General features: G+C 47.6%; 1 protein-coding gene across 1 annotated transcript in view; it reads right to left on the bottom strand.

The window, feature by feature from the left end:
• Positions 1 to 26,989, bottom strand: part of FRG1 (FSHD region gene 1) — a 315,590-nt gene that overhangs the window by 18,780 nt on the left and 269,821 nt on the right. The window contains exon 8 of the mRNA XM_069631557.1: positions 3,634 to 3,744. Within this exon, the coding sequence (XP_069487658.1) occupies positions 3,634 to 3,744 (111 nt within the window). The remainder of the gene's footprint in view (positions 1 to 3,633; positions 3,745 to 26,989) is intronic.

Raw genomic sequence — 26,989 nt, 5'->3', positions numbered from 1 at the left:
CTCAGAGTTCCTTCCATGAGCTAGTCCCAGAGGACTACCTGATAACATTTATAAATCGGGTAGGCAAAAGAGGAGGGGGCATAGCCACTATTCATAAGACTGCATTGCAACCTCACATTTGGATACCCTTGATTGGGGGGACAGTGCCCAGGTAGGGCATTTAATGTTCAACCTGTCTACTAGAGACTATCCATATAGTATTGGGTTACAGACCACCTGGCTCATGCAGACAATTTTTGGGGAACCCGGGCTCCTTTTTAACTACGGTAGGGAGTAAATATAAGGAGCTACTACTAATGGGCGATTGAAATATCTGGTTAGATCTTTCAAAACCAGATTCAAAACCGTTATGGGAACTCTTAGATATTCATGATCTACACCCGTTAGGCACTCAATCTTCCCATGTAAAAGGTAATTTCTTAGATGTACTTCTAGCAAGGGGCATTTATGCTTCTCTGACGGGGACTATGCCAATTTATTGGTCCGATCATTTTGTACAGTTTCTCTCTCTGACTTTGCCTAAAGGGGATAAGGCCAGTGTCAAGGATAGACTGGCCATTTTCTCCTGGAAAATCAAAGATCTGGACAGGATCACTGGTGCAGATGTCAAGGAGGCACTTGCTTCCATTGACGACCTGCTTCTGAGTGAAGAATTCCTTGCGGTAGGAGCATTGACCCTGGACGCTATCGGCTCCAAGGCAGCCCCTTTAAAATCTAAGAAGACAAGGACTTCTAAACCCTGGTTTGCGCAGAGGCTAATCCCCAAGCGTAAACTAGTGAGCTTGACAGGTGGAAAATGGCAGGAGAAAAAACTTCGGAGACAGCAAATAGGGCAAAGAGTGCTTTGACCTGCTGCAAGCAGGCTATCTTTCAAGCAAAGAAAGATTTTCTTTGTAAAAAGATAAAGGATGCAAGTAAGCTGCCTAGAGAACTCTTCTCCATGGTCTCTAAATTCTGCCAAACCAGTTGTAAATTCACCTCGATTGAATCTTCCTCTGCACAGGCCAATCTTTTTAACTCTTTTATTGATAAAATTGAACTTAAAGCTGACATTGCAATTAAAATTCAGGCATCAGCTTCAATCTAACCTTGATTGATAACTGTCCAATCTTTAGTGAAACCAACTGATTCACAGATGTTGAGCCCGTCGCCTACTTTTGACTTTCATCAAGTATCCAAAAACGAGGTACACTGAGGTTCTTAAACCCCCTAACTAATCCCCATTTTCTCTTCCTGCTTATGCAGCAAAACGTCTGTCCTCGGAATTAATTACTTGTGTGACGAGGAATATCAATAAATCCCTGGACCACTCCATATTACACCTCTACTAAAAGAAAAATTATAATAAAAAAAAAATAACCTTGGATCCGGATACCATCCAATCGTGTTTCAGACCGAGGTTTGGAACATATACTGCCCTTTTGTTCATCCAGGATGATTTATTAAGTGCTGCAGACCAAGGAGCGCTCTCCATTTTAGTGATGCTGGACCGGTCTGTGGCCTTTGATACAGTGAACCATCACATTCTCTTGGACCGACTGCGAGAGGAAGGAAGGGTTTCTGATCATGGAATTGGTAGGTTTAAATCATTCCTGAAAGTTAGTCAACAGCAGGTGAGATTGGCTGAGTTTGTCGGACTCCATTAAGTTGAATTGTGGAGTCCCACAGGGATCATCACTCTCACCTCTACTGTTCAATCTATATATGCGCCCATTGATGGAGATTTTAAGACCACACAGGAGGAGTTTCCATTCCTATGCGGATGACACTCAAATCTTCATCAGGATTGTCAAGTTAAATGACACATTTAGCAGACTCGAGCAGTGCTCAGATGATGTTAGTCATTGGATGTCTAATAATCAACTTCAATTAAATGCAGCCAAAACTGAACTTGTTCTGTTTGGCCCAAGGCACTTACTTAATGCTGCCAAGAAACTGCCTATTCTGACCCTCCTCGGAACCAATATAAAGTTTGTTTCCAAGGTTAAGAACTTGGGTTGTGTTTGGCAGAACGATCTTGGCAGCGAAGATCAGGTTGGAGCCAAGGTTCAGGCAGCGTACTATGCCTTGAGACTCTTACGGCAGGTACTTACCTACATTCCCAATGAGGATCATGCCTCTGTGGTGGGTGCTTTGACAAATGCACACTTGGACTACTGTAATAGCCAGTTGATCAGTATTCAGTCTAAACAAGTCCAGAGACTTCAAAAAGTTCTGAATGCGGCAATTAGAATGATCTTCAAGTTGGGTAAAACTGCCCATGTCTCACCTTCTCGTCGTGCGCTGCACTGGCTAGCAGTGGAAGATTGCATTAGATTTAAGGTAGCTTGCCTAATATTTAAATGCTTGAATGGACTTGCCCCTGCATACTTGAAGGAGAAGATCCAACGTTACCAACTCTCATGATGTTTACGATCCAGAGGCTGCCTTTTTTCTATTCCCCATTCAGTTTATACAACAAGGGGAGACAGAAGATTGGCAGTATTTGGTCCAAAATTGTGGAATTCGATACCCATAGAACTAAGGACCCTCGAATCATTTTATCAGTTTTGTAGGGCCTTGAAGACGTTCTTGTTCAGATAAGGTTATCTCATGACGATATTTTTATTTGCATCCCTTTTTGGGCTAAGCTCTGCTTTATATGAATCTGTTGTTCCAACTGTGCCGCTATATGGTTTGGTCTGTATTGTGCGCGATACAAATGTAAAATACAAATGGAAAAAACAAAAGGATCCTTAAGCAAGTGTCAAGACTGGTTGTTCTCAATGGCCCAGGAGTCGGAGCACCGACGACGGTCTTCAGGAGATCAGCAAAGGAGCAGGGCTACGGCAAGAGGCTTGAAGAACACACTGCTGGTTGGCTGCTGTGATGAGTTCTGGGTATTCGGCAGTATGCTCCTCTTTAAGGGCTTTCGGCTCAAACGATTATCTGATGAATGGCTGCAGTAAGCTTGAATCGCCGCTAAACCCACCAATTTTAACAATCTGCAACATTCAAACTAGCAGGGGCTGTTTAATAATGGACAGCCTCTGGACACATCTTCCCAGCAATAGACATGTTGGCATGGATATAAAGAACTGCTGCCACCAGCCTGGCTTGGACACATCATGCAACTAACCACAAAGTTACAAGTAAAGGTATAGAGATGCAAAGCATCCCTACAGCACCCCTCTGTAGGGTGAAGAGTGCAGTGCAAAGCAAATATTTCACAACGGAGAACACAGTTACACTGAAAGCTATAGGGACTTATCAGTGCTGCCAAAACAGATTAGCAAGACAAATGAAGTAAACAGGCTTCACTTGCCACCAAAAGTTAGGATAGGTTTCACACATCAAAAGGTTGGGGGCTGTGGGGTTGCATAAAGGTCTATGGCAGGGAAGCAGCAAACAAATTATTTCATAACCAGTATGGTTAGATATCTAGTTTCACAGTTGGCTCTAGTGGGTGGTTTAAAGGAGCCCTTAACACTTATCATATTATTTTAACAAAAGTCTGGCAAATGGTGCAAGAAGATTCTTGGGAGATCTTCACAAACTGAAAATAACCGCTCTTCACACAATTCCTTTCTGAAGGGTCCTTTTTCTATCTTGATTAACACAAATTACAGTAGTTAATTCACCAGTGCACACTACCTGTCCAGCAGTGTTTCATGGAAGCTGCCTTCTTTCCTGGCTTTCTTAAGTTCCTTGCTATCTTCTTTGCTCACTTTCAGTTTGCGGTCTTGAAAGCTCTGAAACTTCTTTCTGTAAACAAGAGTTAAACATTCTAAATTGCTTTAGAGAGCCACAATGTAGTGTAATTGGAATCAATTCCGCACAAAAAAAGTATTTTCGTTTGTCTTTGTTCAGGACCACAAAATATGAGACATGATGGAAATAAAATAAGAAACAAGTAATTTACCTGTAACGCTATAAAGATGACATCTACTGATGGTTCAGTTGAGAATCCACACTTTTTAAACATATTGTTAATGAAAAATAAACATGGGTGTTAGGTAAATTTTACAATTTGTGCCAAATCTCCTTCACCTGTGACACCCCTAAGCACATTTTGCTGGACTTGTGGATTTTTTGTCTATGTTTCTGGGCGAGTTGCTACTTTTTGCCACTATTAGGACATTTTTTCTGAAGTCCAACTAAGGGCTTAGTAAAACCATTCAACTGAGACAGTACAAGACTCCACTCTTAGAATAAGGCTGTACCACCTGAGTATATGGTAGTGTAGACAGAGCAACCATGCTCATCTTAGGAGGGAGAGAGGGCTGTAGAATCAGAGAATCAGAACAAATGAATAGTACACATATGGTCCAAAGAAACACTGAAGCACTATGTATTGCAACAATAAAGGGTTTATTTAAATACATTAAATACAAGTAGAACAAGGTACATCTTGGGTAAGTACCATCACAGATCATATAAACACAAAAACACAACACTATGCTTTAAAGTACACAGACCAAAGCACAGACACTAACAGTATTAAGTCAGACCGTATCATACACATTTTGTATAGGCCACACCTATTCATGGGGAGTAAAACCATGAGTTACTTTCAGATTACTTTCTGTAATACAAGGGTAGTAGACTGTAGCAGTTGCACCGTGACGCTCAGCAAAGAAATAGACCAACCTGCAAAGAATATTTTTATCAACAGTGGAATACTCATTCAAGACACAGTAGAAACTTATGACTACTTTTATAATAACACAGTTACTACGCGAGTAAGACTTTTTGGTGTAATTTACAATTACAGATGCTTTTCAAGTCAGTGGAACACAGACGAAGATAAGCAAGAACTCTTTACGCTAATTTAGGATTGCATAAAGCAGACCAAGTTCAGCTACACCTAAAGAACGCAGGTATTACCTGCCTAGAATATCTGGGTGCCATTCTTAAAACCAAATTATGTAATATACTATTACAGTTGCTTTTCAGATCAGTGGAACGCAGATCGAGGTAAAAAATATTTTAGGCTGGAACACAACTAATTCAAGGTAAGTAAAGCCTATATACTTTTTAAAGGAACTACCAGCAACTTAAAGGAAGGTATAAACATAAAACTGTTTTAGCATCTGTATAAAACAGACAAGGAAAGCAAAACCCAATGTTACACTTTATGAATGACAATGTTATTCTAGGTAGGCAAAACCTAAGGCAGACTTATTCTAAACAGGCTATACAGCGAATTAGGGGAAGCTAGACCCAGTTGGGGAACCTATACACCTATTCTCTAAAAGAAATGGTGAAGCCAACAGCATTACTTTTGGGAAAGAGGCACAACCAATTCACAGGTAAGTAAATGAACCTTATATATACTTTTCAGAATGGCTGAACACACATTCAAGGTAAGAAAGAACTTTTGTAACTGTTCACCGTCAGAGTTGCAGTTACCAACTAACTCGTTCACAAGTAAGTACTTTAAACACTTGTTATACTTTAAGACAGAATCCTTTACTTATCCGTTCCTTCCCTCGTCTATTGCAGGTGTTCACTCAGAGGCAGAAGAGGGACCCTAGTGGTCTAGGTGCCACCTGTAGGCAGCGTGAGATAGGCTTCTATTGCAGGCAAAAGTCAGAGTTCGTCTGGAAGACTGTTCAACCAAGTAAGTAGTTCACTTTAAAGTTTTCTTAAAAAAACATTTTATTAAGCATTTTAACAAACATTATAAACCAAACTTGCAGTGTATACAATAATATTACACTTATGCATCATTCAACCATTTTCACCGCTCCCCTTTTCCCACCCCCCGTTCTGAGCCTACTTCTACTAATGTTCTGTTCCTGCATCTCGTGGTGGGGTATCCCTTTCCGTGAGATCTGAAGGGTCTTGTATTGACCCGAATAATTCTGCTATGAGCAATCTCCAGGCCATCAGGGTCTCGGTTTCCTTCTCCCCCCCCGTGCTGCTAGCTTCTTGCCATACCATGGTTTCCACCTCCGCCCATTTGTGCAGATCTTTCCACCATATCTCCAGTCGTGGTTTGTGGCATGTCTTCCACCCCATAGCAATTCTCAGCTTCGCAAGCACATATGCCAAATCTTTCAGCTTGCTGACATGCCTGAGTTTCCGTGGTCTAGGGAACCCCCCTAGCAGGCAGGCCCACACAGTATCCACCACAATCTTATTACCCTTTGTTGCTAGTTTGTGTGCGACCTCACCCCAAAAGCACTTAATAACCGGGCATGACCAGAACATATGCACCATGACCGCGTTCTCCTCATCACAATTGGGGCATACCTGCCGTCTTGCGTTTTTGAACTTGGCTATCCTTTGGGGTGTCAAGTACGCCCTATGCGTAATGCACAACTAAATCTGTTTAAGTCTTGCATTTCTCAACACTTTCTTATGGTACCCTTGTACTCGTTCCCACATCCCATCCTCCATAGGGATACCCACTTCTTCCCATTCCAGCCTCAGTTGCACAAGCTCCTTTCCCACCCTAGACATCATCTCGTATATTCTGGATATCTCGTGTCCCCCTTCTACTATATCATATATAGTGTCTATGGTAGCATCCTGTTCTTCCTCAAGCACCAATTCGGACCACGTTCTCTTGAGCTTCCGCACCAGTCTATGGTACGTGATATACTGGCCAGTGTGCAACCCAGTTTCCGCCCCCAGCACCCCAAATTCTGTTATGGTCCCTTCCTGCCAGATATCCCCCAATGTCACTATCCCAGCCGGCTCCCAGTGATTCCCGATTATCATCCTGAGCTGCTCCTCTCCCCCCGCCAGTGCAACCAGTGGGGCCTGAGGGGAGCACGGGCATGGGTTTCCCATCAGTTGGCACGCCCTTCGCCACATTTTCAGTCCTAGCACCAACATCTTGGGGCGCCCGTCCATTACAGCTTGGGGTAACCACATTATTTCTTTCAGGTAGAATGGGACGCAGTCCCGTCGGAACAGCCTGGTTTCGGTGGTTGCATCCTCTGAGAGCCATTTGGCCACATATTGCAACTGACTCGCTACATAATAGACTTCATAATTGGGCACTTTTATACCCCCCCCTCTCGTAAGAATTCTGGAGTTTCCAGAGGGCGAATCTGTTCCGTGTACCATGCCACAGGAAGTCCCTACACATACTGGCCAATCTACTAAAAAACTTCTTGGGTATCAGATACAGGATATTAGCAAAGTAGTGCAGGAGTCTAGGCAAGACCACCATCTTCAACATTGCGCTACGTCCCATCATTGCTAAGCGCAGTTTAACTCAGAACCGCATGCAATTTTCGTAATAGCTACTTCTGTCTTGCGCTTGTGTTGTTCTTCCACCGTATGGTAAATATCTATTCCTAGATAACAAAATGTGCTAGCTGCCCACGGTACCTGTAACACTGGTAGCTGTTCTAGGGGGATCCCCTTATACCCACCTAGCGGGAACATTCTAGACTTGTGAGGGTTCACCACTATACCAGACATACCCGCATATGTTCCCATCACCTCCAAAACATATTGGAGGTTCTCCTCTGGGTACCGCAAGTACAATAGTATGTCATCTGTATACAATGATACTAGGTGTCGTTCATCACTCACAGGGATGCCTATTGTGTCATATTGTTGCCTTAAGTAGATCTCTAGGGGTGCCAGAGCTAAAATGTAAAGCATAGAAGACCATGGGCAGCCCTGCCTGGTTCCCCTACGGAGTTTCCACCTTTCCGCTATCACTGACCCAGTTTTAACCCTGGCCAGCGGTTCACTATATAACATTTTAGCCCACCGCAGGTATCCCGGACCCATCCCATAGCCTCCCAGGGTCGCCAGCAACCACGGCCATTTGACCGAGTCAAAGGCCTTTATTGCGTCCAACGACACTATTGCCAGTTCATCATCACTTCCGTTCCCATGTTCTATGACTCTATGGAGCCTTCTGAGGTTATTGGATATGTTCCTGTTGGGGACATTGCCAGTCTGATCCGGATGCATCAGTCTGCCTATGACCTTCCTTAGTCTATTTGCCAAGACAGCTGTCAAAATGTTACTGTCTTGATTCAACATCGACAGGGGTCTGTAAGAGCTACAGCTGTGCCCTGGCTTATTAGGTTTAAGGAACGGTATTATGATCGCTTCTCTGATGATTCCGGCAATCTGCCTCGCTCATGCGCCTCATTCAGCATATCCAACAATGGGGGGAGCACCTCATCTTTAAATCCTTTATAAAACTCAGTTGGGAGTCCATCAGCCCCCGGGGTCTTACTCGTCGGCAACTGTCTCACAACCTCCTCTAGCTCCTCCAATGTAATTGGTACGTCCATCTCCTCCCTTTCCTCTGCACTAATTTGCGGCAATCCTATGTCCTCCAGTGTTTCCTCTATCATCTCGCGGTTACCTTCCCCGTCATCTCCATACAACAGCCCATAATAGTTTGCAAACTCTTGATTAACTCCCTCTTGGGTATCCACCACCCTCCCATCTTCCCTTTTTATCAATCTGATCGGGGGTCTAGGGGTTTCACTTTTGTATAGCCATGCCAACAGCCTTCCTGGTTTGTCACCTCCCGCATGTTGCCTCTCTATATACTTTTTGTAGTTAAGGTTACACAGTCTTTACCAATGCCCTGCACACTTATGTTGCAGTCTCAATATTAGGTCATTGTCTTGGTTGATATTGGTTCCTCCTCTAAGCACCCTCTCCAATTCCCTTTCTGCAGCTCCGCCAGGATCCCCCCCCTGCAATCCCTTAGATTTCGCTATAGACACTCCTCTTATCACAACTTTAAAGGCCTCCCACACAGTTCCCGCTGAATCCACACTACCCGTATTCATCTCAAAATAGCTAACTATCTCTTCTCTCATGTCCTCCCTAAAAAGACGATCTCTGAGCGGCTCCGCCCTGAAGCGCCACGTCGGGATTCTTGCTCTTGGGGGGCAATGTTGCCATCTAAGGATCAGGGGTGAGTGGTCCGAAAGGACCTTTGCTTTGTATTCAATTTGCGTGATTTCTGGCAATATCTCTGAAGTGATGAAGACATAGTCCAGCCTCGTGTGCAGTCGCTGCGGGGCAGAATAATGCGAGTACTGCTTCTCTTGAGGGTGGTGCACCCTCCATACATCTTCTAACCCAAAATCCTTCAGCAATCTCTAACGCCTTAGCCGATGGGTCAGGCCTATCCGGCTTCCCGTCTGACCTGTCCAGACCAGGATTTAGCACGCAATTAAAGTCCCCTCCCCAAATCACCGCACACATGCTAAGATTGTGACAACGTCGACCTCCACCAGCGTTTGCAACAGTTGAAACGGAACATGGGCGCCACCCAGATGATCACTCCCCTGGCGTAAGCCGAATATGGCGAACCCACCACCGTTCCCTTCCATTTCCTCTTGATCACTTCCATCTTATCTCGCGTCAGGTGCGTCTCTTGCAACAAGGCAATATCTATTTTCTGTCTCCGTAAGTATAGCATAACCTTATTCCTCTTCAGATAACTATTCAGCCCCCTGACGTTCCAAAATATTGTTTTAAGGTCTCCCATAGTGCGACTGATTCCCTCTACCCCTACCACCCATGCAGTTCAATTTTAGTTGCTCAATTCTTCTGCTTAGGCTCATACCCCAACTTAAACTCCCCTTAACTATATACACAACAAGCCCTCCCGCCTCCCTCCCTCACTCACTCCCACCCTCCCACCTCCCTTCCCTTCCCCAACAACACCCTCCCCATCTGTTGCCCAGCTCCATCCCAGGATCTCAGGCACCCCCGCATCTAGCCCTTTCTGGCAAGGCCTATACTCGCGGCTCAGCAGGGTGAAGTTGCCTTAATGACCGCTTACTACTAATTATCAGGGGTAGGTTGCTTCCATCCCTTTGCTCCCATTTCCAATTTGCTACGCTTATTACTAGTGTTATCCAGCTCACTCATGCATTGTATTCACTATATTCCAGTCCATCAAAGTCCTAAAGTCCAAAGGCCACCAAAAAGCAATCAAATATCCCTTTTTTCCATACCAGGACCACCACCCCCCCACTTATCCCCTCAGCGTTCATGATACAGACCCCTCACTTGTCATGTTCCTGGCGGTCCTTCTCTGCCTCCTGCTCCGGACAGCCCTGCAAGTCCAACCATGACGCCGCTTCCTCTGGGGTGTCAAAGAAAAGCGCTCTGCCTTTGTGCAAAACCTTTAGCTTCGCAGGGTACAGAAGCATATACTTGATTCCAGCTGCGCGCAGCCTCCTCTTGACAGCCACGTAGCTGAACCTCTGCCTTTGCACCAGCATTGTGTAGTCAGGGTATGCTATGATGTTGGTGGATGCTCGCTCTATCGTTCCGCCCTTACGAAAGTACTCCAAGATCTTCTCCCCGTCTTTATAATTCAGAAGTGCGGCAAAGTGCAGTCTCAGGCAGTCGCCCCCGTGAGAAATCTGCCAGACTCACTTACTTTCTTTTCCCTTTCAACAAAACTTGCAGCGTATTGTGGACTTTGAAAACACCAGAAAAAGCACCTTGTGGCTTAAAGGGAGCCAGCGATGAGCGGGCGCTCCGCCTCCCCACCGAGAACCTACTGCACAAAACCCGGCATCCCTCGCGAAGCGACGCTAAGTGCGGCAAAGTGCAGTCTCAGGCAGTCTACGGCATCGAGGCATGAATGTAAACCTCACCACCAAATCTCATTGTCTATGGACTTCATTTAATCTACTAATTTTGTGGTGGGTTACCTCTCGGGGGTGGTTCTTCGGACTGTTCGTTATCCATCAGGCCACTGGCTAAAAAAGATCTAGCTGGGGTGCTAAATACTCCTCTAGGCACTCCACCCCCTAATCACCAGCCAAAGGACCCTTTTACACTCAACAAGGAAGACAGTTTTTTTTACAGGAAAAAACGGACAGGTTTGTCCGGGAACTTTATCCCGAAGTGGCAATCACTGGTACAACTACGTTGCATGTTAACACCCTGCAATCTGAAGTACAAACAACTGAGGCGAGCGTAGAAGAGACTAGCCCGGTAAAACAGGTGGACATTTACCATCTTGAACCGAAGCCATCCTCTGAATCCATCAATAACATACCTCCTTCTGGAGTGGTGGGTGGCGAGATTACGGGCTCCGGCAAGGAAATAACGACAAAAGAGCCGTTACTTGAAGTGTCTGGCCAGGTGCATCAAAAAACTCCCCTACAGAGCCTCACTAGTGCCCAACCTCAAAAGGAACAAACTGCGGCAAGCGACAATTCCATCGACTTAACGAAGTCCAGTAATGCCCATGACGTCGATCCCTTTGTCTTTGGAGCCGATAATAGGACAAAGAATTCTCAGTATCAAACTCAAAGGCCAAATCGAGGCTGGAAACCCTTTGGTATTTCACTTCAAACCGATCCAGTTACTTCAGACACCCCACGACCTATGGATCACCGGTGGCACGTGTCCCCAGCTCAGGGCCCAAATGGGGGATCAAAGCCCTCAACGCCCTCAAACGGGGGAGCCACCTTACACCAAGACAACAATAATCGACCTAGAGGCTACTTCCCGAGGCCTCACTAAGGACCCTTTCCGCAGCAGGCACCGTTTTCCAGTAAACGATTCAGAAGACAACCCTCACTGATGGACGAAGATCTCTTAACGATCTTGGCTACCACTCAGGTGGATGAACCTGCCAAATATGATCCCAAGATAGACACTGAAATGATTACAGCATTCGCGCTTGTAATGGCTCCATACATGAAACTAATTGAGTCACAAAACGAGCAGCTACAGGAGCACACGACTACCATCGCCATGCTATACTCCAAAATGATCTTCGTAGAAGGATTTGTCACGGCGATCCAGTCAAATCTGGACAAAGTGCTGACCAGACCGCTGAAATCCTAAAGAGGATCATTGAGCCAATAATTAAGGATAGAGAAACTAGGAGATCAGAGAGGCTGAGTCTTCTTCCAGAAGGGGTGGGTGGTACTCAGGCGGGTACGGTGAGTCCAGCAAAGATTTCTAACCAGACTATACTGTCATCTGGGAGGGGATCAGAGGAAACTCTTAACCTGCCAAAACATCAGGATAAATCCACTGGCACTGAACCCACTACAGAGACGAGGGGCGGCACCTTCTATAAAGATGCAAGTTCAACTACCCCTAGGGTGGTGGATCCTTTGCCTCCGGCGACAACCGTGTCCCCCAGATCGCCCCAACCTAAGGACAGAGTCAAACTGTAGGATCTGTTCACAAAACCAAACAGAGGAGTAAATTCGTTGGCCAGTGAAAAACTAGAACTCAACAAAAAAAGGTGACAGAAATCACGGAAAACCGAACTCTGTCGACAAAACAGACAGGCTCAGTGCCCTCCATTCCACGAAAAGCATCAGTTCGGACCAAAGCTACAACTAGGCTAACTCTACCAAGAAATCTCGTCTTACCCGACCAACCTTTAATCTACGACAGAAGTGTAAGGAAACCCACAGGAGCCCCCACAAAACCATCAAAGGATCCAACAGAAGAGATTGACTATCTCTCAGACAATTGAGAGGCAGAACGATAGCGTGAACAGCTCTCTCATGGATTTATCAGTCTATTCAGACTCGAACGACTCCTGGGTCGAAGAAGTGGGCTCAGCTTCTCCAGCATCTGAATCTTGTTTAGAGAAAGAGGATGCGCTGGAAATATCAGAACCTAAAGACGCAGCTCAAAAGGTAGAAGGGGCCAACAAAAGGCCCGAAGAGGGTGGAGATTTTCCAGCTGTACATCCCATTCTACAGGCGATAAAACTGAATGTACAGGGAGCCGATTCAGCTAGGAAATTCATGTGGAAATCCAGAGTCCACACTGCGAGGGTCAATCAGGATCGCGCCCCAGTGCAGGAGAAGGAGACCAAGGACACTACTGGAGCTTGGAAATGTGAAAAGAACCAAACTACAAACCCCAAAACGAGAATGTAAAGGGCACACGAAGAACAGTGTCTTGGGGGAGAAAACACAGATACAGGCTCAGGACTGGGGCCCAATAATAAAAACGAAGACAAAGAATTGGAGGCAAAGGGTGGTAAGGGTCCCTTTAGACTCCTTCTAGAGAGAACTCTTGGCTATGACGATAACCTCACTATGAACCGGAACAACGTAATGAGTCTCGTACATTTAATTGACTCACCGACAATCTGAAATGAAAGGACACCGATTTGATGGAATTCCACAATGAGCAGCGTCACGACAGTGTGGTCCTTCACATGGGGGAATGGAAGACAAGATCTGCACTCCTCGAACTTGGCCCTAAACTCAATCTCTGTGGGTTCTCGCTCAAGGAGTTGGAGGAGGACAAGCGTACCCGTTCTGAAGGTACCAGGGACAGGGACCATGTCGAAGGAGGATCTCAAAAGTATAAACCAGTCCCCGAGCAGGGTCGTCTACCGCAGTTGGTAGAAAGGGCCCAGGACGACTTACAGGCTGATGTCCAAGGAATCTTAACACGCAGCTCCCCGAACACATCCGAGGAGAACTCTGTAAGCAGCTCGGACGACTGGAGGTGGTTGGCGGGGTTCCTAGCAGCGAAATCATAATGCCAGCCGGATCCCTCTTGTGCTCCACGAATTACTTTGGCTAAAGGCAAAACAATTATGAGTTGGAACACAAGGGGGTTCTCCCACCTGCTAGGAAAGCAAGCTTGGGACCTAACAAAATACGACCTCTTTTGCTTACAAGAGACGTGGCTGTGTGATTTACCCCTCCTAGATGGATACGAAATGTCCCTAAACCCGGCCATAAAGGGCCTCAAAGGTAGACCAAGTTCGGGCCTCCTGCTGGGTATAAAACATACATTTGGTCTAAGGGTGACTTTGTCCACAAATCAAAACCCTTGGATACAACTAACTACAGTTCAATTAAACACCAAGGTTGGGTCAGACCTATTGGAATGGAACCTGCTCGTATGTAACATCTATTGGAGACCCACAGAAAGACAAGAGGACAACTTCAAGGAAGAATTGCTTAAAGCGATCGACGACGCTAGGATTTTGCGTCCCAACCTGGAGGTCCTCCTCTGTGGTGATTTTAATATGGAATGCTTTGATAAAAAGGGGAGAACAATTGAGTTTCCGTCTTTGCACTCCACAAACAACATATCAAGAGGAGTCGACCTCGACAAAGAACTAGCAAGTAGAAACATCTTAATGGTAAACGGAAGCCTATTGGGCGACCTACCCGCTGCCACTACCTGGAAACGGGAAAATCAAGGCAGTACATTGGACTATATGTTCGTAACAGAGTCACTGATGGGGAAATTAGAATCGTTGAGCGATTCAATCGGCCTTGTGCGACCATAACATCTTGTAACTTGTAACTGAGGAATGGAACACAGATCACTCCCAAATGGTCCAACACCTACCGGAATATCAAGTCGACCTGACTCTGGGTGGAAATAGAATCAGAATTCAGAGAAAAGATATGGCTGCAATACTGGACCATCTATTGAGGCTAAAATCTGTCGAGCACGACCAAAGTGCAAACCCCATTGAATACACCGAGGTATTGAAGGTTTTCAACAAAAAGGTTGTGAACAGGAGTGGTCCCTCTACCTATAGGCATGCCTATGACCATCAAATTGTAGCCAAAGAAAAGTCCGTTCAGAGGACCAGGAGGCAATTTAAAAAATCCAACATGCATGGTGACCTAGTTCTGTCTAAAGAAACCAGGAACAGCTACATAAACTGGCTCACTCAACACAAATACCTCACACTGCAAAAAGACAGTGAGAAGATGCTAAATATAGTCACCAGTAAAAACATCTCTGGTATCTGGAAACTAATCAACGAGATATGTATTCCTTTCGACTCAAAAATCGTTAACCCAATCCACCAAAGGCCTGGGAGGAGCACTACCAGAATCTCTATTCCGCAGGAAACACCAGCGGACCCCACAAATACTTACTATCGGATGAACCATGGGATCTGAATTTTGACAAACAGGACATTGTGGATCTTATTAACAAGTCAAATTCATCCCGTGCTGCTGGGCCGGATGGTCTTACAAATGACATCCTCAAGAGAGATCCAGAGAAATGGGCTGAATTTATGACAATCCTGTTTAAAAACATAATTAGACTCAAAAGGATCCCTAACTCCTGGACCAGGTCTATAATTGTACCGATCTTCAAGAAGGGTGACAGGTCTGTTCCTGGGAACTACAGACCGATCGCCCTATTGGACGTCGTGGGTAAAATATTCGCTGCAGTGCTCCTTAAACATCTGAACGCTTGGAGTTGGCGGTCATACCACCAGGATCCCTGGCAGTCGGGGTTCCGCAAGGGTATTGGTACATCCCTGAACATACTAATCATCAATGCACTAAAATGTATGGTCAAGGGCAAAAACTACAAAACCATCTACATCGCGTCCATAGACCTTGAACAGGCGTTTGACTCTGTTGACCGTGGACTTCTGTGGAATAAACTAAGGAAATGGGGCTGCCCAAACAACCTGAGGGAAACCCTTGGAGGCACTCCACACAGGAACAACCATCCAAATTAGACTGGACAGAAAAGGAAATCTATCCAACAAAGTGGTCTCTGAAAATGGGCTGAAGCAGGGGTGTCGTTTGGCTCCAGCTGTTTTCTGCCTACTTATATCAGATATGTAGGAGGCATTTGGGGCAGTAAGAAGCTTCCCACCAAAGATTGGTGGGACCCTTGTGGGTAGGCTGTTTGCGGATGACCTCCTTCTGAAAATCATGGGGTTAGGAACAGCGAACTCCGCTAAGACCTTCAGGTGGTACCTAACGGGGGGAAGTCGTTCCAGTGGTTTCGTCAATGATCTACCTTGGCATCACACTTAACGACAGTATCCAAGATGGTCCGGGTGTTCTTAGGTTAAGAAGCAAAGTGAAAAACTTGGCATCACAAGCGCTTCTAATCAAGTCACGCTACTGTTCCTTCTCATTTCGTCCCCTCATCGACTTCTACAAACTCAAAGTTTCTCCAGTTCTGACCTATGCTGCTGAGGCCAACTTCTTTCTTGCACCAGAGGTCTGGCGTGTGCTTGAAAGTCAGTTTTGGAAAAGGGTATTGAGATTACCCTCATCTCTCCCAATCGAATGCGCGAGGAAAGAACTGGGGCTCACCTCACTGTATATCGCTATGGTTTGGAAATCACTAACCCTCTACAGCAAATGCTTGGTTCCTCCGGAAAGAAGTGGTTTTTTGGCTATAAAAGAAGCACTGTCTGGTAGCCAGATACCAGCTCTAAACATATGGCAGAATACATGCACAGGCATTTTGGACGTCATTTCCCAAAATCAAGACGAGCTACTGGAAAATCTGTCCAGGGTAAAGAACAAACTGTTGGACTGGGACTGGATCGTCACCCAGGACAGGTTCAGTTTATTTCCATCTATAACCTTGGGACTTGACGAATACTACAGTAGAGGCACAGTGCTTCCATATCTTGATAAATTCCTGTCCTACTCAGAAAGGCAGCTCTTTTTGAGATTTCGTTTGAACCTATTGCCTACAAGGGAGGTGCTGGGGAGAAGGTCCAAAAAAAGGGAAGATGGGTCAACGTTGTGTCGATGCTGTGGCTTAGAGGTAGAAACTCTACAGCACTTGGTAACGAGTTGTGTTCCACTCTCGGCCTCCAGAGAAAAATGGTTGGGAAAACACTTTGAGAACTTCGAGTCCAAACTTCCACATGAGAGGTGGTCTATTTTAAGATGGGGAGGAAAAGTATCTCTGACTTTGGCTTTGTTGAATTTTGTGAGAGACATCTTTTCAAATTTAGATACATAGCCTTTCTTGTTTCAAATTTTCCTCCCTATATAGTTGTGTAATTTTCAGTTTTGTTTTCTTTTCTTTTTTTTTAACTAACAAAACTTATGCATTTAAGGTTTTCTTGAAAACTAATTGATGCTGTAAAAAAAAAAAAAAAGAATTCTGAATCTTTGCAATTATCGGGCCGCGGCGGGGCCCAAGGCCGTGGTTTTCTCATCAGGGCCCGATGTGCGTGCTCAACTGTGAACCCCTGCAAAAGCTTGTCTGCCCCCATCTCCTGCAGGATCATGTTCTCCACATAGTTCGTGGGGTCTTGGCCCTCTTCTCCCTCCGGCAGGCCAACCACCCGTATGTTATTTCTTCTCGCCCTTCCTTCTGCTTCTTCCATTCGATTTTCGAGGTTGGCAATCTGCTGTTTTAGCACATCGACCGCCTTTGTATGTTTGTGCTGGCATCCGTGTTGGTCTTCACCGCGCTTTCAAGGCCACTTGTCCTTTCCGCCAGCGCCCCGACATCTTGTCTCAGCAGCGTGACTTCTATTCCTACAGCATCTATTTTGTTTTCCAGGGCTGTCCATAGATCCGCCATTGCTGTACCCCATTTTGCGCTCAGTTCTGTAATGGCTGCTAGGACCAGATGGTTATCTCCTTCTGTGGCGCCGTCAGCGGAGGCCACCACTGTGCTTTATACCGGGGTTGAGGGAGTCCGTTGTGCCTTTGCAAAAGTCTCCATTGTGGGTTGTTTACTCCTGGCTCTCACTCCTTTCACTGACATCGCGCAATCCTTCCTGTGTGTCTGGTTCCAGTTATTCAGTGTTGTTGCGGCTCCTCCAAGTCAGTCAGGCAATGGTGCGCCCTCTTCAGTAAGCTGCGTCACGCTATGGCATGTAAAGTCTCGTTTGAAGTGGACTGTGTCCTCTCATGTCCCTTCTCTGACTAATGTTATTAATGTGCCCTCAACGTGGTCCTGGGGGCAGCAAGCTCACCTTTCCCGCCACTACCACAGTGATTCAGGTCTCCGGAGAATTCAGCGCTTGTGTCCACTTCAAGGGAAGCCTTTCCAGGGCATCTGCGTTTGACCTGCCGTTCCTTATTTCTTGTTTTATTGTCCTCTGGCAACTGTCCAGGCCAGATTCCAACCCCTGTTTCTGTTCGAATGCCAGTATGTCACACTTTGCTGAGCCATTCATTCCACCTTATGTTCTCACGTCCTCATGGGCCCCTCTGGTCTAGCCATGCCACCATCTTGCCTCCGTTATCCACGTTGTCGCAGGTCATAACTCCTTCAGTAAGGCACCAGATCTTGCAAGCGCCTGGGTCGGTCCGCCTAGAGGCACTCCCTTATTAACACACTTTTTGTGCTACTGATCGCATACTGATTTTGAGGGGCTTCAGTTGTGCTCATGTTATGCTGCACACATAAGCTTGCCGGCCATCATTTGTCTTAGTTATCTGCCCCTGCCTTGTCGGGAGTACGGCAGCACTTTGCTCACCAGCCCACTTTCAGACCGCGGGGTCACTTTTACTCAACCACGGTCTGCCTTCATTGTGCCATGGACTCCCCTCAGCCATAGTCCTGGAATACACTTTCAGTGGGGATGTATCCGTGCACTGTGCGTTACACAGCTCACTGCTGCGTTCGCGAACGCTCACTAGCCAGTCAGCTTACTTTCGCCCCATGCAGCAAGCAATCCGTTCGTATGCCAGTCGCGGCCCTGTGGGGCCGGTCGGTCCGCCAGGGACCCTGCTGTGATCAGCACTGTATGTGGCACCCTGTCCCAAGGGCTCACGCTCCGCTCCACGGGTTACTTCAATAGCTTGTTCGCCAGGGCGGCCCTTTGTTCTGCAGGGCCCTGGCCGTCACTCGTCACTTTCGGTAATTCCGCGCTGTATAACTTCCAGTCCCTTGTTGTGTTGAGCTGCTGGGGCTCTTCGTGCCACATGCAAGGGACCGACATCCATTCACCACAATGCGCCCTGCCAGTTCACAGCAGTTCTCAGCTGCGTTTTCAGGGGCTCCCGTCCGACACAGCCGCCCTCTTTAAAGGGTATATTATCCTGTGTAATGACACAAGCCTTCTGTAGCTGCCCTCTGGTGCCGGCTACTTCTTTTCAGGGGTGAGCCCCTCGGAATCCCTTTGTTTCAGACCGCCACCATTTTAGTATCCGTCTCACGGCTGGGTCCAGAATACAAAGTATCCATTCTGCTATTATATTGCTTCGAACGTTCCACCAATGCGCTCAAACTCTGCTCAGCACATTCGCACGCATTTTCATGAGTTTTGGAATTGCTGACAGGCAAAATGATACGCGTTTTCTGTCGGATCAAGTTGCCGGATCTCAGATCTCCCAGGGATCACAGCCTATTCCATGGCTGCCAAGCCAGGCCCCCCTAGTTCACTTTAAAGTTAGTTGGGGTCCAGACACTTCCTCAGCACCGAAGAAGAGTTGCAGCAGTAAGACGTCAGGCTCTGCAGTCAAAAACGCAGTTTAGGGATTCCTTTGTCATGAAGACGCAAGAGGGACTTTGGAACGGAATTTGCAGTAGGGATCAATGCAGAAGGCTCCAGGCAAGAGTTATTTCGTGGTTGGATGCAGCTCTGGTTTTTGTGCCCTTTTCAGGGGCCAGAAGACGACTAAGGGCCTCATTACACGTTGTGTGGTAAATGAAGCCATTTACCGGCATGGCGTTATTTGCGTCTCCGCCCTCGCAAGAGGCTGCTAATTGCATACTATTACGAGTACGCGGACACGAGCATAGCGCCATGCCGGTAATGGCCCTACCCCATGCCGTAAAAGTCCCCAAAAAGTCCTTTACCGGCTTCGACGAAAGTGCTAATAGCACCTACGCCTTCACGCTGCATGCAAATTGCGGTCACTGCTATTAGCGGTCACCGACATTAGAGGTCAACGCTATTAGCGGTCACCGTTAAAAAGCGGAACCAGAAATATAGTTATCACACAGGGACGGGAAAGAGCACGGCGGCCATCTTCAAAAACACAACCCATTGCCATCCTCTGCATCCAGGACCCCTTTCAAGGAAACACGGACACAAATCCATCCCGGATAGCCCAAAGATGCCCAAGGCCGTAAAAAAAGCTGCTGATCGCCAATGTAAGGAAAAATTCAGCGATGAGGAGCTGATCATTCTCATAGAGACACTATCGGCAAAGGCAAATGTAGTCTTCAGCAATGACATGCGGCGGGAGACAATCCTCAAGAAGAAGGACATCTGGGCAGAGGTTGCCCACAAAGTCAGTGCCGTGGGCACCACCACCCGCACAGTCAAGGACTGCCGTAAGAGGTGGGACGAGCTCCGGCTCCGTGTCAGAAATATACTGTCAGTGAACCGCAAGCTGGCAATGGGCACAGGAGGTGGCGGCGATTCACCTCTGAAACTCAGTGAGTGGGAGGAGACTTGTGCATCCACAACTGGAGTGGAATCGATAGAGGGTGTTGGAGAAATGGAGCATGGTGTGGCCACTTCATCCGATGGAGGCGAGTGTATACATCAAAATATGCACAGTGAAGTGTGAGGGGGCCCCCCAAATATGTGTCCATATTCAGGCCATGGATCCAGCCACAAACATACATGCATGCATGCATCACCACATACACGTGCAACACAGACCCATGCATGACCCACCCGACATCCCCATTACCGGAATCCACAATAAAGAGGCCCCAATGCATAGAGCGGCATGACTTAAACATTCAGCATAAGGCAGGGAGAACCATAAACGATGATATTCCCCATTTCTCACCCCTACAGGATCACAGACAGAAACTGAGGACCCACGCACTGCGACACCTGCTCCCCCATCTACAAAAAAGCCCAGGAGAGATGCAACAGGGGACACCGCCACCACCTCAAGGGTAACCGGGAGGAGTGTCCAGCAGCAGAGGGACAAAGGCAGCAGGAGCACAAGTTCCACGCAGCCTGAGGCCATGGCTGCTGCCATTGTTGCACCCACGGCAGTGTGTCCCATTGCATGTGAAATCAGCACGGAGGGCATGCACTCTGCTGCCACCAGTTCAACTGGTGAGGCAGCAGCCACTGCTCCACTTTCGGCCATGGAGGAAGCACTTGACATTGTGGAGCGAAGCCAGACCCCCAGCCCAACACGCTCCATTGAGGCAAGCCCAAGGTTGTCATCAGGGTCAGGTAGCCATGGAGGATCAGCCACCCACACCGTGGAAGGGGCATGGAGCCCCAGGTGTCCTCACCTGATGCCAGAGGCATGGACCAAGGCGCAGCAGTCATCCCTCCTGCTCGTAGCACGCAACATGACCTTGCATCCATCAGCCAGAGGCAGGCAGAGATCACTGGGCTGGTAGGGCAGCATGTGGCCGAGGCAGCCCGTCTGAGGGAGAACCTCTGTATGTATGCAAGGCAGACAAGGGAGGGCATGGAGGCCTGCACAAACAGGATTTGCAATGAAATGGCCCAACTCAGGCAGGCCGTGATCCGTATAGCGGACGCGATTGAGCGCCAATGCCCACCCACAACACCAGATCAACCGGGCACCTCCTCCTCTGGGAGTTCCCGGCAAACAAGACCCCTGCGCCGCTCTCTGCACAACCGGAGGCGCACCACATTCAAACCACCCAATGGCGGATGAGGCACTGAGAATTAGGGCCAGCTAGGACTAGGTTGCACATGTGGAGAAGGGCACGTACACACTATGAGGCTCACATGGGGGTGTTGTGGGGGAGGGGGGTAAGGGTGTTCTTGGGAGTGTTGTGGGGGAGGGGGGTAAGGGTGTTCTTGGGAGGGTTGTGGGGGGGGGTGTAAGGGTGTTATTGGGAGTGTTGTTGGGGGAGGAGGGTAAGGCTGTTCTTGGGAGTGTTGTGGGGGAGGGGGGTGAGGTCGTTTGCACAGTTGGGGCCATGCACTTTGTTTGAATTTTGTTCACAATACACTGTTGAGAATTTGAAACACAGGCTTGGTCTTCATCATTGTGTATGTGTACTGTATTGGGGAGATGGTTCCTTGTGGGACTCACCACATGCATCAGGGCAACAATACCCATCTCCATCCATAATAGTTTTCCCTTGTATCTCATGGAATCTGATACATCAGATGCTGACGCACATTGTGTCCCTCCTGGCCATCGCCTCTTGCATGTCCTGGCGGGCCATTTCAACCATCCTCATCACCATCCACATCATTCTCATCTGGTGGTTGCATGTCAGGTGGCATAGGCACATACCGTCTGATGTACATTTTGTGCTGCGTCACACATGCCATGGTTATCTTCGGCACTTTGTCATGGCCGTACAGGAGAGCCTCACCCGGCACGCTTCGGCACCAGAGCTGTGTGTTTGAAAGGCCAAATGTCTGCTCCATCATGACGCGGGTACGGGTATGTGCAATATTGTTCTCTTCCTGCTGGTTCTGTGGGTTCCATACAGGGGTTAGGAGCCACCTCTTCAGGGGATAGCCGGCTTTGCCTGTATGGGGCGATGAATGGGTACCTGTTACTGGCCACCTCTGGTGCGGCATGTACATGTCACACAAATCGTCTTTGCATTGTGATTGGAAATCACAACTGACAGCATGCATGCAGACGATCTGCGTGACTGCAATGTGCAAAGCTGAGCTCGACCATGCAAGTCGACATGCCCGAATCATGCCTCCAACAGTAATAGATATGTCCTGGGTGAGGCCAGGTCTCAGGTGTCCTTGGGCCCATGCAAATTTAGTACCACAATGCCAGTGTACTGCCATTCCAACATCCATGTTGCTAGGCTGTGAAGCATCACTTCAGTGGTGCTATGGGTTTGTGGTCAGATGTATGGCTAGGGGTGATCCCTTTGCATGCATTCTAGGGCACATTGCTGTTTTGATGTTGTGCTGCCCAAATTCTGTATGACCGTCTTGACGGCATGTTGTTGATTTGTGTATTATGTGGTGTTGCATGATGTGAAATGTGGGTGTGGATGGATGTGTAATCTTTCGAAAGTTGGATTGTATTCAATGTTGTCTTCTCAAGTACATTGTGGCGTTCCCCGATGGACATTGGCGTACATCTGTATGACCATTTGTCCCACGCACGACAGTCAACTCCCAGTTGGTGTATGTTTCTCTCCCCCCACCCCCAATCACACCGCTGTGTACATGCCCTGCTAATCAACAAGTTGCCACGATCGTTGGCCGGCTTTTTGCTCCATGTTGCGTGGTATGGTTGAGTTCTACAGGACCATTGAATCATGGGTTGAGCCGGGATGTCTGGAGCAACAATGTGTGATTATCTTGTTTGCGTCACATGCCATTCGGACAATGATGGAGTGGAATTGTTTTCCGTTTCGTTGGACTACTTCATTGTGATGTGGGACCACCAATTCCACATGGGTAAAGTTGATGGCCCCGATGCTACTTGGGATGGTTGCAAGTGAATAGAAGGCAACTTTGTTGTTTGCGGTCTCCTGGACAGTGCGTGGCAGGAATGTGTGTTCATGTGCAAGCTTCAGGAGGGCATTGTGTGCCTGGTTCGGCGTGCATGGGAATACTGGTTGTGAGATGCCATGCATCTGACACACAGTATGCTGCTAGGAGCCTGTGGCCAGGAAGTGGTGCACAGTCACCACCTTCAGTAGATGCAGTTCTGATGTCTATGAGGCTCACGCTGTCATGTATCTTATCCACGTTGCTGGTGATGGTATCCCGGGGCAGATGGTACCGGGTATGTATGTGCTCAGGTGTTTGGTTAAATGGACTGGCTTGGTTACTGGGTATTGGTGGCTGGCTCTGTGGTATTTCTGGGTGGCCTGGTGGTGCTTGCTGCGCCTGTCTTGCCCTCCTCCTCCTCCTGTGTCTCCTTTGTGCTGCCTGTTGTTGGTGCTGCCGCACTGCAATCGTGTCCTCCAGCCCATGTAATGCTGCCAGTATTGGAACCATTTTGGTGTGGGAAGGGGTGTGGTTTGCTCTTTTGTGCTGCAAGTCTCCATTGCCTCCACCTGTGCTGGATGTGTCCACCTGTGGCAGGTGTAAACACTGCTCAGGTCTCTTAACGGGTGGTTCGCGATGCTGGCATTAGCGCCATGCCGGTAAGGGGTATTTGGGTCTTTACCGTGCCGCTATTGCCATGTCCGCATGGCTTGTGATGCCGTGCAATTAGCGCCATGCCGCTATTTCCGGTCTGGGGCGCGTGCCCACGGACTTGTCGCTATTAGTGGCACCGTACTTACCGGTTCCGCTAATAGCAGCAAGTCCGGGTCGTAATTAGCTAGGGAATTTAGCGGTACCGGTAATCGCTTACCGGTACCGTTATTCCCTCACCGCACAACGTGTAATGAGGCCCTAAGTATCGCTGGTCGGATTCACATCTTTTGCAAGGTACAGCACTCCGAAGAGGGGACCTTTAGGACTCAAATTTTGTCTCTGGAGTTCCAGCAGGATGCCACCAATGTTTCAGGTCAATGCGGAATACAGAAGCACTACACAATCTCTTGAGGTCAATCTCTTGAGGTCCCAGGGTATTGGTGTATTGCATTCCCTGCAAGGTCGTAGCACGATGTGGTATGGCTCAAAATGCAGATCTTCTTGAGTCTACTGGATCTCACCAGGCTCAGGATTGGGGTAGTCTGCATCGGGATCACCAGGTCAATTGGAAAGCCAGGTTACAGAAGGCGCTTATTACACAGCTGCTTGCCGGTCACTGGAAATTGCTATTGCCTTTGCTTCTTCATCTTCCTCTTCCTCTTCGGTTTAGCTTCCAGTGGTCGACTTGCCAGCAGCTTCCATGTTTGGAGTTTTTATCAGGGACTACAGCAAAACATCTTCATTCTCTCCCTGCATTTTACAGCAAGGGGCGATCTGGCTATCCAATGAGTACAGCCAGCTCCCCACTGAGAGGGGTTCCATTTCAGGCAAGGTGGAAGAAAAAAGGGTTGCAGAGTTTTGGACTCCTCCCTCGCTTCCTGCCTTTTCAGACAGGAGCCTGGGCGGGGAATCCACAGGATTCCTGCCGAAGACAAAACAGCCACTGAGGTCGTTCCTGCCTAGAATGGCAGGAGAAGACCTCAGAAACAGCAAGCACACAAGAAATGGAAGAAAAAGAAGGCGCCCACCTTTTGAGAAAAATGGTGGTCCTTCTGTGCATTACCTGCGAGTAATAAAGACTAAAAGCCATAACGGTAAACCCACTGCCACCAGCCATAATGTAAAGCTTGCAATTGTAACACAATGTTACCAGGTAGGTAAGAAAGGGGATACATTGTATCCCCCTAGCACTCCACATAAGGTGGGGTGTGCTGGCTCACTATATAAAATTTAAAGGGGGATAAAAATCCATCTTTACTACTTGGGAACTGTAGTTCAACCAAGTACATGAAATTGAAATGAACAGGGGAGCCCATAGGGGCAACCCAGCCTAAGCCCAAAAGTTGTAGGAAACTATAACTTCAACCATACACTATTGAGAGACATAAAAATGTCATCTGAAAGATTCTCCTTCACCCACGGACAAGGCAAAATACTTAGCGAGTCAAAGCAAAAAGTCCTGGGGTTGCCACAGGTCAGGAAGATTTATCTGGCGATGGAGGTAAGGAGGTAAGGCTGAGCTTCTGGGTACTTCTTAATTAAATTTGAGCCTGCATTCACTGTTTTATTGTGGAAATGTAGCAGCCCCTACTCACCAAGTACCTTAGTTTGTCTCCCGGTCACTCTTCCTTGTTTCCGTCCTTTGCTCCAGCCTCCTGACCCTCCACGCTCCCCGATTGGCCCAGATCCTTTATCACACCTATCACTAGGGCAGCCCCTGCCCGTTGCAGCCCCTGTGGCTAAGGACCCTGAGGCAGAGGACAGCCCCTGAAGAAGCAGCAGCAGTAGTAGCTACAGACTGCGTTTGATCCGTGTTAGCCTGTAGCCGTCAACCAGCAGTGACTGACAAGGTAGGCGAGGTCTGGACAGGGAGACCAGCAATTAATGCTCCCCATTAGACTGTCCGACCCATCTTCTTAATATCTGGTTATCATATGATAAAAAAGCCTGTAGTTTGTTGCACATTCATATCCTAGCCATACCCAACCCTTAAGCCAACTGTGTCGCTTAGCCATATCTTGCATCTAGGTAGACTGTTAGTGTGCAATATCTCACATCCAATCATGTCTCGCATTTAGCCTGTGTCCATATAGCGACAGGCACATGTCAGTGGTGCCCTAAACACCTTGTGCCCCCATTTTGGTGTTGTGTGGCTCATTTTAGTATTTGTGCAGGCCACTTGCCCCCTGTGCTTCCCCGCTGCCTCCCAACCCGTTTCTGTGGTTGCCAAGGCGTAATCCCACCCCGGCCCAGATTGGCCCTGAGCCTTCATAACACCAATTGCACTAGGGCGATCACACTCCCCATTGAGTCCCTGTGGTGGGGGACCCAGAGGAAAGTGACAGCTCTCGCAGAGGCAGCTCCAGATGGTGACTGCAGGTGTCAGCAGGGGAAGCAGGATGCAGTCTACCAGCAGAAACTGACAAGGTAGGCCAGGTACAAAACAGAGGGGACAACCATCCCATTTCATCACTTAACTATCCCATTACTCGCATCTGTCTAGAACGTTCAATTATTTGTCATCATGAGCACAAATTTCCACTGCACACAGCACACTGCTTCAGTCCACTGTAGGAAACCTGATGGTATTCTCCCAAGTAGACCTCGAGAATCCCTTATTCAGGTGCCAAGGGGAGGGATTGCGCTCTCAGATCTCAATCCTCGGGTGGACGAGCAAGGGAGGTTCACCTGGGTAGGGGAGCCTGGGGTTATGCTCACGGGAATGCCCAAAGAGAGACGCAGTATTATACCGAGAAAGAAGTTGAGGGGGAGGAAGTCTCTGAGGTTTTCCTTGGTTATTCCACCATCTAACTCCCTTGCAACCAAAGAAGCTCCCTTAACAAAATCTTACCAACCCTACAACTCTGATAATTCCCCTAAGATCCCACACCCAGTTGTATTCAGAAACCATCGCGCTCATAATTCCCGCTTTCCTGTTCCCTATCTGAATACTTCCAATCATTCTTCACCATGTTACTCTGGTTATTCTGTCCCGAATACCCACTTTACTTGGACTAAACACTACCATTCTCACAATCCCCCGTGTTCCTATCACAATAACAATCCCGGTCATTCCTATGAATCTCCCCCTTCTAAGGACATCAACCCTCCTGATAAGAGGGTTGTAATTCCCTATAACACCTTTTCCCCATCCTACCCTGTGGAATACGCTGACACTCCAAAAAAAAAAACGTTTCCGACCCAAACACTTATTCACACCGTAGAAAACAACGGACTAACCATAAAACTGTTACCCGACATGTCCCAATCCAAGGG

Source organism: Ambystoma mexicanum, chromosome 6q, assembly GCF_040938575.1.
Source record: "Ambystoma mexicanum isolate Mex_15411 chromosome 6q, UKY_AmexF1_1, whole genome shotgun sequence".
Lineage (NCBI taxonomy): Eukaryota > Metazoa > Chordata > Amphibia > Caudata > Ambystomatidae > Ambystoma > Ambystoma mexicanum.
This window is presented reverse-complemented; position numbering and strand designations above follow the sequence as displayed.